General features: G+C 35.0%; 1 protein-coding gene across 1 annotated transcript in view; it reads left to right on the top strand.

Moving 5' to 3' along the window:
- SNTB2 (syntrophin beta 2) overlaps positions 1–13,965 on the top strand; it is a 90,223-nt gene that overhangs the window by 52,370 nt on the left and 23,888 nt on the right. The window contains exons 5-6 of the mRNA XM_019653750.1: positions 126–336; positions 6,387–6,529. Of these exons, the coding sequence (XP_019509295.1) occupies positions 126–336; positions 6,387–6,529 (354 nt within the window). The remainder of the gene's footprint in view (positions 1–125; positions 337–6,386; positions 6,530–13,965) is intronic.

Genomic DNA, 13,965 nt, shown 5'->3' with positions numbered 1-13,965 from the left:
GAAAGTATCTCTATTCTATTCTGGAATGTAAAATTCAAATAGATTTTCAGTCATGTATTTTATACTCTGGCAGGTTTGATGACTTCTGACCTAGCTTACTTTTTTTTTTTCCTTTTTCTACACAGATTGATAGAGCTACATTCTCCTGATAGCAGGAACACATTGATCCTACGCTGCAAGGACACAGCCACAGCACACTCCTGGTTTGTAGCTATCCACACCAACATAATGGCTCTCCTCCCACAGGTGTTGGCTGAACTCAATGCCATGCTTGGTGCAACTAGTACAGCAGGAGGCAGCAAGGAGGTCAAGCACATTGCCTGGCTGGCAGAACAGGTAGGCTGGGAGGCAGGCAGGGGCTCACCTGGTTGCTATTCAGAGCCAGGATGGTTCCCACAATTCATATTTATCATGCAGTCAGGGCCTGGATACCTGGCTTGCAGAATTCATATATCTGTAATATCATGCAGTCAGGTCCTGGATATCTACCTTGAAGATCTTTTCTTTCTCCTCCCTACCATTGAGCTATTCGTTGTTAATTATCACCTCCATCAGAAAAATTGACTGTCATGATAATCATCATCACAACATAACCAAAAAGAGGTCCTTATTTCCGTCTCTGTTCTTAATGACAGGGGATCATTTTCATGTTTGTAGAAGAGGATCAGCAAACTGTTTCTGCAGAGGGCCAGATAGTGTCACAACTACCTGAGTCTGCCATTGTAACAAAAAAATAGTTATAGACAATATGAAAATGAATAGGTATGGCCGTATTTCAATAAATCTTTATTTACAGAAACGGGTAGTGGGCTGCATTTGGCCCACAAGTCATAGTTTCCCACCCCATGTGTTAGTCTGTTGACAGAGTTTCAGGAGCAGCAGGTTTACTTCCCTGCTCTGGGGAAAGTATAAAATATACAAAATATTTTACAAGTCATTAGACAGATGTCTTTCACAACTGATAAATGAAGAGAAACAAGAAAAGCTAAATGGACATTGGCTCAAGGGAAACAAAGAACGGAATCCAAGTTAGTTTAGATCTCAAGTTTGACAAAAGGGAGACTAAAAGTTCTACATTATGTTATGTACATAGTTTTTTTTAGGGGGCCCTTCATTGTCAGCTCAGCCAGAAGGAGTTGGAAAAAAGAAGACTAGACTAGGGGTTCAGAGATGAGCGTTCAAGTGCTAGTTTTCCACTGGTTTTAGATCTTTATAAAAGTTCCTTTGTCTCTTTGAATCCTGGTTCCCTCATGTGTGTGCAGGAGTCAGGGATTGCATCAGTATCAGCCCAGGGAGGTTTTGCTCTCTTGGTTTTGTTTTGTTTTGTTTTGCTTTGCTTTGTTTTATTTTGTTTTGTTTTGAAGAGAGTTTCCCAGGCCTGGCCGCCCACCTTCCACCTCAACAAAGTTCTGCTTTGATAGATCTGTCATCGGGCCTGGCAGTCTTATTTGGTAGCTTTCGGTGATTGTGTTGTAGATCAATTTTGGACACCACTAATCTATTCTTTTTTCAGCTCTGAAATTTTGTGAATATTTCCAATAATTATAATAAATTAGAACACAGAATTTAGTACTGTGATCATTTCTAGGAAGCATAATTAGAATAACTAAGTAGAGAAGAAATTGATGAAAATCATGATATAAGTACTTATGACTTGTGAAAGTTTTAGTGTTTTAGTTGTTTATCATTGCTTTTATATTTTTATGTGCTGGTTGAATAACCCGGTTGAATGGTAATTGTTCTGTGCTTTCAGCAATCTTCATGATTTTAAAAAGGCAATGTATTCACAAAGGTAATACATTCACCTGGTGCAAAAGTCGGAATAAAAAGTTTATAGGTGAAACGTCTTATCTCCTTCTGTCCCCATCCACCTAATTCCCACTCCCTTTTCCCCAAAGAAGTCATCAATTCATTTCTTTCTAGTGATCTTTTGAGAGTTTCTCTGTGCAAATAAAAGCAAATAGGAACATATATCTTCCTTTTTCTCTATTATAGAAGATAGCATATTATGCATACTACTTTATACCTCGCTCTTCTTTTCATTGAACATTATACCCTGGAGATCTTAACATATCAATGAACAGAGGGCATTCTTTTTTACAACTGTATAGTTTTCCATTGTGTGCCTATAGTTAAATAAGCACTTTCCCAGTTTTGTTGTTATAATCTCTTGGCATTACAAAAGATGCTACAATAAAAAACCTTGTAGTTTGTCCTTTTACACATGTGCTATTCAAACTCTTTGGTTCTTAAGTTTGTGTTAGTGAGTAGTAAAACTTTGGTTAGAAAAAGATTTATCCAAAAATTTATATGAGTTTCTTACTTCGGATAATGAGAGTTCAGAAAGCAGAGGGTATTTCTATACCCATAGGATAAGTCCCCAAAAGTGCTGAGTCAAAGGGTGTATTAGCTGTCTATTGCTGTATAACAAATTACCCCAAGTCTCAGAGACTTTAAAATAACAAATATTTACCTTACACAGAGTTCTGAGGATCAGGACTCTGTTTACGCTTTAGCTGGATGGTTCTGGCCCAGGATCCCTCATCAAGTTGTAGTCAAGCTGTCAGCCAACAGGGCAGTCATCTCCGGGCTTGACTGGGGTTGGCAGTTCCACTTCCCCCGTGATTTGTTCACATGGCTATTGGCAGGAGGCCTCAGTTTCTTGCTGCCTGTGGGCAAAAGTCCTCAGTTCTTTCCCTTGCAGGGCTTTCCACAGAGTTGCCTGAGTGTCTTCAAGACAGGGTGGTTAGTTTTCCCCAGAGTGAGTGATCTGAGAGAGAGAACAAGATGGAGAACAGTGCCTTTTATGACCTTCTCTCTTCTGCTTTATTCTTTTTGTTAGAAGCGATTTACTAAGTCCAGCCTACACACAAGGGCTTCTAAAGGGAAGAGAAGTAAAGAATTTGCAGACATATTTTTAAACTACCACAAATCATACATATGCATTTGTAATTTTGATAAATATTGCCAAGTTGCCTTTCATCAGAGTAAAACTAATTTGGATTTCCACCAGCGATGTATGGGAGTTGCCAGACTTGAAAGTGATCTTAAGTTGGTTTATACTACATACAGACAAGTAAAAAGGAGAAAAATAAAGCCACTAGTTCATCATAATTTGCTCTTTTTGGATCATATTATGTGTGTTTCCTCCACTCAATTGTGAGCTCTTGGAAGATAGGAAAACACTTTTTCCAAATCTTTTTTGCCCCCAGAGAGCTTAGCCTAGTGCTTTGTATGTAATAGATGCTAAGTGTTTTGTTTTCTTTGTCTACATATCTACATACAAAAAGCAAGCAAACAAGTCACTAATTTTAAAATATTGACCAAGAACACAACTCAGGGTTGGGAAATAATGCTAAGTAGAAAAATTTCAACCACTTTTAAAAATAGTACCACTGAACTAATAATTCAAAGGGCTATTTCTAAAATATTCTTGATTTTTACTTTATTGAAGTAGTTGTTTGGGTTACCTAAATCAGATATCACTCAGAAAAAGGTGTTCAAGCAAGATTGGATACCGTTTCTCAGAGGTATTATAATGAGCTTATGAAGCTGATGAAGATTGAACTAGGTAAATGCCAAAGCCTTTTCTGACAGTAAGATTGTTAATGAATGAGAAAATGGCCAAGATAATTTCAGTTTATTCTGTTTAATATAGGTAATCATTTCCTTTGGCAAGAGGTGTATCTCCTGAAAAGTTTGCATATAAATGAAACTGTTTCAGCAGTACTTAGAAAAGATAGTCATTTGGGGCAGATAAATGAAGAAAGGATCATTTAGTTAATTTTAAATGATTTCTCCTTAATTTATCTTTTTTGTTATTTCACATTGTCATAAGTTGAGTTTGCATAAAACAGGGAAACCAATATATAGATATTTGGTAACTCATAATTTATTCTATGCATAAGAACTTCTGTTCTCTTTATTGATAGTGATTTTTATATGACTAATAATTTACCTTTTAGTTGGTTATATTCTTAAGAGATTTTCTTTAAGTAAAGGGGGGGGGCATGTATGACCTATTATAAAACCAGTATTTTTGAGCATTTGAGTATAGATTTGAAAAGCCAGATCAGCCAAAGAAAGCTCTGTTTTCAAAATTCCGACTTTGTCCCTGATAATTCCCAAAGTGTGTAAAGATTCCAATTAGGATTACTGGAATGGTTTATTTAGTGTTTGCTCTGAGTTTTCTATTATAAAAATAAAGAACAGATATACATCACCTGTTAAAAAGATTTATAAGATTAAGAGATTTAAGGAGTGAGTAATAACTATTAGTATATTTTCATCTTTAGTGCTATCGAACTCTATTTATTAGGAAATAAAATTTGTAAAAGGCTCTTGTTTGGCCAGAGTGTATATGCATGTGTGGGTGTTGAAACACAAGCAAACCAGAACCCTGACATTAGTATTCCTTTTTTCTCTAGCCAAAAACTCAATAGTGGAGCCCCAAGGCTGCTTTCACTGATAACCACAACTGAATACACATGCTATATATAGCAGGCAGCATTTTGACTCCAGTGAAAGCAAGTAGTATTTTTATAAGTTAAAGCAAATAGGCAAAAGAATGACTTAAATTGAGGTTTCACTTTTCTCAAGAAAAAAGAAAGGGGCAGGTAGAAGAAGGAAGAGATATTCTCCAAAAACTAAGGTCTCAAGAGAGCTAAAGAACAAACACTTTTTAAAAATTAGTTGAACAAAAGGATTTCTCTCTTGAAATTGGATATTGCTTCAATTGGCGTTAGCAGTTTTCTTTAGAGCCTAAAATATCTTTTTTGAGAAGAAATACATTTAATTTAGGTTTTCCAAATACATATATACTCTGATTTAGCTTTCAAAATCTCTCCCTTATAACTTAGGGGAAAATTAATTTTAAAAAATCAGGTTATCATTTTAACCCTTTGGGAAGATAGATTTTACATGATTTTTCCTATTGAAATATTATCCATAACAATCTCAGAGACTTAGTAGTGCACATAAACTAGAAATCCCTTTGTGGTATCTATGACCCAAAAATGTAAGAACCCAAGAGAACCTCTTTAAAGCTGATACTCTCCCTCCAGATATTACAGTTACTCATAAACTAATGTAGAGTCTTAGAAAACTTGGGTTCACCAATAAGAAACGTATAATCATTTATATAATACTTTGCTTGAATTCTTCAAGTCAGGTCATATTTTTTGTGCTTTCAGCACATGGTACACTAGGGTCACTTCACTGGAATTCATTTTCCACTCCTGGAATTAGCTTGTGGCTTTCGCTAGGAGAAAAGAGTCCTGATGGTAGATGCTATAATACCGAACAGAACCACTCAGGCCACTTTTCGGATTATAGATGTATTCTTAAGGTGTTCTGACATATCTAGACAACCTTCAGAAGTCATTAAGGAGGAGAAAATCAAAAGTGGCTCTGAAGACAACTGTTGAAGAGACAAGTGATTCATCAGTTTGTATCCTCCTTGAAGCCATCCGTCATCAGTGATAGTGAGCTGAAGGATCAGTGTTAAAATACACTGTTGTTAAACATTCTCTGCTCAAAGGTCTTATCTGATGAGGGTACATGTTTTGATAATACCAGAGCTTTTCTTGAACAGAGACTTGCTTTTTGGCCTTGGATCCTTAACAATATGGATAAAATGTGGTTGTTTTCTTACATTCTTAAACCCTCACTGAGATAACTGAGCTTTATGCAAGTAAATGCAATGGCACATATGAAATTGAAACATAAACTTCCTAAAGTATAATAGGGTAGTTTTTGACAATAGTTTATATGAGTGTTTTCCAAAATACAACATAGTAGGTTGTCAGCATTTTAAAAAAATAAAATAGAAATTATCAGAGTATACTGCATAAAATATAGGGATTGTATTGTTTTGGAAATTTTTTTTATTTGGCTAATTACATGTGTGTATTGGGTTGCAGTGTGAAATGTATTTCTTATTGTAGGTCTTGATTAAAAATAGTTGAAAAACACTGATGTTTAGATTATACAGGCTTATTTGGTAGTAGAATTTTGTTTCTACCCTGTACTTAGATGATGTTACTCCCACATCGGGCATACTAACACTATTATCATTTTCAACAGATTATAATATATTTAATGAGAATTGTTGATAATTAGTTATTGTGGAATGGGAAAAACTGTCACATCTCTAGATAATGTCTGTTACTCAATTAGGGAGAGCTTTTTCAAACCACACAATCCACCTCACACCTCCCAATGGAGAGCCCCTGCCAGTGGGAAGGAATCTGATAGGATGTTTCTCAAGTCTGTTGGGCAGGGAAACAAAATGGAGAGCCCACTATGTTAAGGCATCACTGAAGGGATGTTTACAATTACATATCATTATAGTTAGTTCTGCTTTCTGGATTTGACCATTGGAACAGGCAAAACTAGATGGTGGAAGACAACAATGGAGACCTGTTCTCATGGCTGTGACTGAAAAGGATTTGCTGCTTTATGACTGTATGCCATGGACAAGGGATGCCTGGGCATCACCATGTCACAGCTACCCTCTTGTTGCCACAAGGTAAGACAAAAGCCAAAAAAATAAAATATCTGTCCTACTCTAAATCTTCTAAAGAATTTTAAAGTGAATTCTGTTATCTTTAGTGCCTAAAATAGCATTTAAGTAAGTAGCTGATATAGTTGATTTAGACAAAAACTTTCTTTCACAACCTTATTGATTATTTTGCATCTCCTAACTCAGAATAAATGCTTTCTGGCATTAGTATTTTTGTGTGCATTTTTTTTTAAGTTGTTGAAGCAGCTTCCTAACTGCTCTCTCCAAAAATTGCTTAGTCATGAAGATGAGTAAATAGTGTTTTTATGGGAGTTTTTTTCTTTGCTTTATTGACTGTGACTAGAAAACCACTGAAATTGTGGGAGCCATTTGACTGAGTGATGAAATCCTTTTAACCAGAATGTGGTACTGTGGATAAACCACACAACTCAGCCGAAATATTCTTCAACTTCTCTTTCTGGTATAAGAGCATATAATTTTGATCCCATCAAATAAATATTGATTTGACCCGAAGCAATAGGATGTTTCTAGCATGCCAAATGAGGGGAGTTGGAAGGGTAAAGAACAGAGAAATGTAAATTTGGTGGCCAGTATGTGAAACTAGAAAGTATATTCATATTCAGTTTTATTTGGGCTTAAAAAGGAATCAGGGCTTGATGTAACTCAAAAGCTACACATTAAAATGGAGCCCCACAGAAAAATATTTGGTAGTCAAAATAGCTAAATGATGAAATCATCTGATATATCCCACAGGGAACAGTGTGGGGGATTCTTGCCTTGAGCAAACAAAGATTCATGTGAGGAAGAGTATTCTTTACATTACAAGAAGACATTCACATTACATAGGATTTCCTTCAACTTGCCAAGTTCCTTTACATATATCATTTTTTTAATAAAAATATAATTTTCACATAGCTTTTCAGGAGTTTCTCTGTGATTTAAGAGCTGGAGCACCTAGATCACAGAATAGAGATCCCTTAGGTGAGGAATTCAGAGTATCATTTGGATCATCCTAGACATGCAAATTGAACTTGTCCATTTTTTATTTATTTTTTATCCCCACTAAATTAGAACTTTCTTGTGGTCAAGAACTATGACAGTTATCTCAGCACTTCCCATAATGCTTTGCATATACTAGGTCCTCAGTAAATCTTAGTTGAGTTAAATTCTATTACTTAAATTATAATTTCACTGTCATAGTTACATTGGGAGCATGACAGGAATCCTATGAAAATATGTGGACATGTCAGTAGTTATAATTAGAGCAATTAAATTTATATTTTCCAAAGATTTTGAGCTTATAAATATGACTGTAGAGACCTTTAAGTTTAAATTTTATGGAAAAAGCTTATACTGTAATTATGATCATAGAATACAGGATAGGTAGCTTTATCCTTAGACATTCCCTTAACTGTGTATCAATGGACGGATGGAGCAGAAATTTATGACATCCTATAAGTGAGCCTTCGTTCAATATTAGAAATTAGAATTCAATAAACAATCATTTCTGGTCATAGACTAGACTTAGCCTAGACCACCAAAGCACTTTGGTATGAAAAAAGGAAATGGGGTGGTTGTGTGTGTACTATTCCTGTGGTATTAATTTGCAACTAGAGAAAAGATATAAATAAGATTTAAGTGCTAAAACTATAAAACTCTTAGTTTTATACAGGAGTAGGTCTTCATTACCTTGGCTTAGGCAGAGCTTTCTTAGATATAACATGAAAAGCATAAGCAACAAGAGAAAAAAATAAATCGAACTTCATCAAAATTAAAAACTTGTGCTTCAAAGGTCACCATCAAGAAAGTGAAAAGACAGCCCACAGAATGGGAGAAAATATTTGCAAATTATATATCTTATCTGGGACTTGTATCTAAAAAATATGAAGAACTCTTACAACTCAAAAATAAAAAGATAAATTACTCAATTAAAAAATGGGAAAAGGATCTGAATAGACATTTGTCCAAAGAAGATATACAGATACCTAATAAGCACATGAAAAGATGGTCAACATACGGGTTATTAGCCATTAGGGTAACGCAAATCAAAAGCACAGTGAGATATTACTTCCCACCCACTAGGACCGCTATAATTAAAAAAACATAATAACAAGCATAGACTAGGATGTGGAGAAAATGGAACCCTCATGCGCTGCTGGTGGGAATGCTAAATGGTGCAAGTTGACATGGAAAACAATCTGGCAGTTCTTCAGAAGGGTTACACAGTGTCACTATATGACCCAGCAATTCTACTTCTGTGTTGTATACTCGAAAAATGAAAACTTATGTCCACCCTAAAACTTATACTTGAATGTTTATAACAGATTCGTAACACCCAAACAGTGGGAACAACCCAAGTGTCCATGAGCTGATGAATGGGTAGACAAAATATGGCATATCCATGCAATGGAATATTATTCAGCAATAAAAAAGAATGAGGTTTTAATAAACTCTGCAACATGGATGAACCTTGAAAACATCATGCTAAGTGAAAGGAGCTAGACACAAAAGACAACATGATTCCATTTATATAAAATGTCCACAGTAGGCAAATCTAAAAAAGCAGAAAGTAGATTAGCCATTGCCAGAGTTGGGGTGGGGGCTGGGTTGGGAGAAATAAGGAGTGACTGCTAATGAGTATAGGATTTCTTTCTGGGTAATGAAAATGTGCTAAAATTGAATGTGGTGATGGTTGCATAACTGAATATACTAAAATCCATGAACTGTACACATTAAATGGGTAAAATGTATGGCATTTGAATTATGTCTCAGTAAAGATACTATAATTAATAATTTTTAAAAATCCAGCAAGACTTCATAGAAGGAACTACGGCCAATCCTTAATAAATTTGAGTTTGAATCCCTATTCTGCCACTTATAGTAGGTAGTTGGGATCATGTTACCTAACCTTTCTGTGCCACAATTTTTCATTTGTTAATGAAACCAAGATGGACCCTAACAGATAGGGTGAGTATGAATATTTAATGAGTTAATACTTGTAAAATGCCCGCAGTGGTACTTGATACATTGTTAGCTGCTTTAATTAGGATAATAATTTATTATTAAGTGAAAATATGTCAAAGAAGAATTCTATGTAAAAAGTATAATTGGTTTATTTTGATCATTGTTAAACGAGGAACTTAGTTCTACCCAACAATTTTCACAAGTAGTGAAAGTATCATGTTAACTGTGAGGAATTCAGATGTATCATTTGGATCAACCTAGATATGTAAGTTGAACTTGTCCATTAATTAAATGGGTGGGGTTTGTAGCTCTCTGAACATGTTTCTTAATAAGTTTAATTAATGTAACAGCAGGGATTCTTAACTCCTTGTTCAGGAAGTACCAGTGGATTAGGAGCAAAGATGACAGGCAGGTGAACAGTTTAGTTTTTCCATGTGGCCATCAGGCAGGTGGAATTGATTTGTCACAAAATGACAGAATTAAGTGGGACTTAATCATCCTCCACCTCCCAGAGTGGGTAGAGTAGGGACACAGAGAGAGGCCAGAGGTTAGAAGCAGACCAGCAGGTATACCACGGAGAAAGGCAAGGCCAGAAAGTGGTGTGTTTTTGTCTTTTTAGTATGGGGAAAGAGAGGGTTTGAGATTTATATGCGTAATGAGAAAGGGCTGAATATTCACTTTTACTAATTTTATTTCTGATACTTTGGAACATGCTCTTATGAGTGGATGAGACCCCCCCAAAAAAGATGGCATAAGCACATAGGAAAGAAAAAGAAATTAAGGACCTTGATTATCCACTAAAGTAGGTAGTCCTGATAAATTAAGAATTAATTATAGTTCAAAAATCAAAGAACATTGTTAGAGTGGTGTAAAATAACATGAGTTATCATTTGCATTGGCTTGTGCCTTTACAGATTCTTGGAAACCAAGGCATGTGTGTGTGTGTGTGTGTGTGTGTGTGTGTGTGTGTTAATGGCTGAAACTTCAGGCTGGTGAAGAATTAAGAAAAACATGAAAGTGATAAAGAGGATTTTAATTTTTTTATTTATTTTTTATTTTTACACATTTCTTGAGATTAAAGCCAGATACATGATAGAGATAGAACACATTGGTTTTAAAAGTGCTGTGAATTTTGAAGGATATGCATTTTGTAGTCTTTTCCAATAAACTTTCTGTGCCTGGAGGAGAAAAAGATACAAAAAAAAGTGTGGCTACTTTACAATGTGGAAACTTAGGTGGTGGTGTGCTTATGGGACTTGTGAAGCGAAAGCTGCTAAAACGCCTTTGGATGAGCTCACGTAGCCTCCCCACTAACGGGGGCCTTTTGGCGTGTGTTCTACCCAACTGCTGCACAGCAAGACTCCAGCAGCTGGTTTGAATTAGGTTCCCTCTGCCAAATATTTCATAATCAGATCTGTAGGAAAAATTCTCCTAGACTTTATATTTTTTAATGTCTGACTTGGGATTAGCAATCAAACTGAGTATGGTAGACTACACCCTGTCACTTTCCCCACACTCTGTCTTACTTGGATCATATGTGAAGTGATTTTGAAACTTATTTAACTCTTGCTAAGATAGCTAATGTTTAACTGGTATGATGGTTCTATGGGAATCAGTTCAGTGAGGCGATTCTCAGAGTATACTGTCAATGGACCTCTGGGGATCCCCTCTTCAGGGGGTCTGTGAGTTCAAAACTATTACTAAAATGTTATTTGCTTTTTTCACTGTTGACATTTGCACTGAGGGTCGGTAAAATTGCTGGTGCCTTAGTATGAATCAAGGCAGTTGGCACCAAATTGTATGGATTTGCAGGGGGGAAAATACCAATTTAAACTCAAAATGTCTTTATGTTGAAGCACTAAAAATTGTTAGTTTTATTTAATATCAATCCTTGAGTATTCATCTTTTTAATATTCACTTCTGCTATATATGGAAGTATGACGGTTGTCTCAAAAGCACATGTGTAGTTGAATTGTGAGCTGACCTAACTGTTTTTTTTTCATGGGACACCATTTTTTACTTGAAATAACAACTGGTTGAAACTATGATTAGTCAGACTTGGGTATTTGTCAGACATTTTTTCTAAAATGACCAAAATGAGTTTGTCACTTAAGGAAAACATTAATAGTATTTGTTGCCAATTATAAAATTCTAGCTTTCAAACAAAAGTTAGAATTCTGGAAAACTGTATCTGTCACTGTGATCTTGACAGCTTCCCAGTACCTAAAGAATTTTCTGATGAGATTAGCAAATGTGGCTTTTGATATTGTATGAGATGCTTTTAACATTTGGAAAATCTGTATAACTCAGTGAAAAAATATTTTCCAAATGACCAATACACGATGTTATAAAATCAAGCAAGTATATAAAAAAGATCCATTCAAAGTGCAAGAGACCAGCGGGTTTTTAATGTAGCAGGATATGAAATCTTTATCAATAAGGTTTTAGATTCTACATTGCAACTTACCTTTAAGAAACCACTTATTGAATTTGGTTTGGTGGACAAAAGGATACACAAATATCTGAAAAGGTTTTTAAAATACTGCTTCCTTTTCTAACTACATACTCTGGGAGGCTGGGATTTCTTCATATACTCGAACTACATACTGCAACAATACAGAAGCAGAAATGAAAATTCACATATCTTTCATTAAGCTGGATATTAAAGAGGTTTGCAAAAAACTTAAAACAATGCCACTTCACATTAAATTTTTTGCTTTGGAAAATATTATTTTAATAAACTAAATTGTTCATATTAACATGTAGTAGGTTTATTTTTATTTTTAAATGAATTAATAAATATTTTTAAATTTCTCAGTTTTAATTTCTAGTTACAGTAAATATCAGTGAATATAACCCATATAAACAAAAGCATTTTGGAGTACTCAGTAGTATTTAAGAGTGTAGAAGGGTACTCAGACCAAAAAGGTGGCAAACCACTAGTTTAGTGCATCTCAACTGTGGCTATACACTCGAACCATCTGGAAAAATTTTAATAAAATAAGGTTGCCTGGGCCGTACCCTAGACCAGTTAAATCTGAATTATTGAGGGTGTGAGCCAGGCATCAGTAATTTTTAAAAGCTATGTACCATCTGATTCTAGGGTACAGCCAGGATTGAGAACTATCGTGATTAACTTGGCTTAACCAGTTGGTAGATTAGAAGAGTCACACTTTTCCTTGAGAGACACACTTGCCTTTTACCTGAACCAATAATGACTCCCTGAAAATGAAAGGAAATATAAAGGAGCATCCATTTGCTCTTAGATGATGCTTGCTCAGGTTATTATTAGAGGAGTGAATGAAGAAATTAACAAATTTGTAGAAAAATATTATGGGTATACCGTCTACAATGAAGCCAAGAACAAGCCATTATTATTATTATATTATTATTATTATTATTATTATTATTATTATTATTATTATTATTATTCTCTGTGTTGTATTTTCCTCAGAAAAGCTTTTTAAAATCCTGTATGGCAAACATTGTCTGCTGGATTCCTTATAAGTGAGGAATTATGTTTGTTCTGTTACACTGATCTACTTAGAACTTCTTAACTATATGGGAAATATTTTTGGAATAAATTAAGCTATATTAAATGGTTATCATGAAACAAAACATTGAATAATTTAATGACCTTAAGGAAAATTGCTTTTCTCTTGTTTTTTCCAAGTGTATACTTCATTGTTATTTTTTTAGCAGCTTCATTGAGATGTAACTCATACCATACGATTCACCCATTTAAAGTATAAAATTTAATGATTTTTATTATGTTCACAGAGTTGTGCATCCATTACCACAGCAAATAGTATTAGGACATGTTCATCACCCAAAAAGAAACTCCTTACTCCTCCTTTTCCGCTCCCCCAGCCCTAGGCAACCACAAATCTTTCTGTCTCTATAGATTTGCCTATTCCATATAAATGGAATCATACATTTTATAGCCCTTTATTTCTGGCTTCTTTCACTTAGCATAATGTTTTCAGGGTTCATCCATGTTGTAGCATTTGTCACAACTTCATTCCTTTCTATGGCCACATTTTGTTGATGCATCAGTTGATGGACATTAGGGCTGTTTCTACTCTTGGCTATCATGAATAATACTGTATGAACATTTGTGAACAAGTTTTTGTGCTAACACATGTTTTTAGTTCTCCTGGGTGCAAACCTAATTAATAGCTAATCGCTATCCTACACTTAATATTTCAAAAAACAAATCTTGTGCTTCCCTGACAAACCTGTTCTGCCTGCACACTTCTCCAGTAAATGAATAGCATTTTTCCAGGTGTATACATTAGTGTGCAAGTATACATTTTTGTGTGGATGCAAATTTTCAGCTCATCTGGGTAAACACCAAGGAGCATGATTGTTAGATCATATGGTAATAGTATGTTTTGTAAGGAACTTCCAAATTGTCTTCTAAAGTGGCTATACAATTTGCACTCCAGCATGCATGAATAACAGTTCCCATTACTCTA

This window comes from Hipposideros armiger, unplaced genomic scaffold (assembly GCF_001890085.2).
Source record: "Hipposideros armiger isolate ML-2016 unplaced genomic scaffold, ASM189008v1 scaffold_9, whole genome shotgun sequence".
NCBI lineage: Eukaryota > Metazoa > Chordata > Mammalia > Chiroptera > Hipposideridae > Hipposideros > Hipposideros armiger.
Note: the sequence above shows the minus strand (reverse complement) of the source record. Positions and strands in the feature narration are given on the sequence as shown.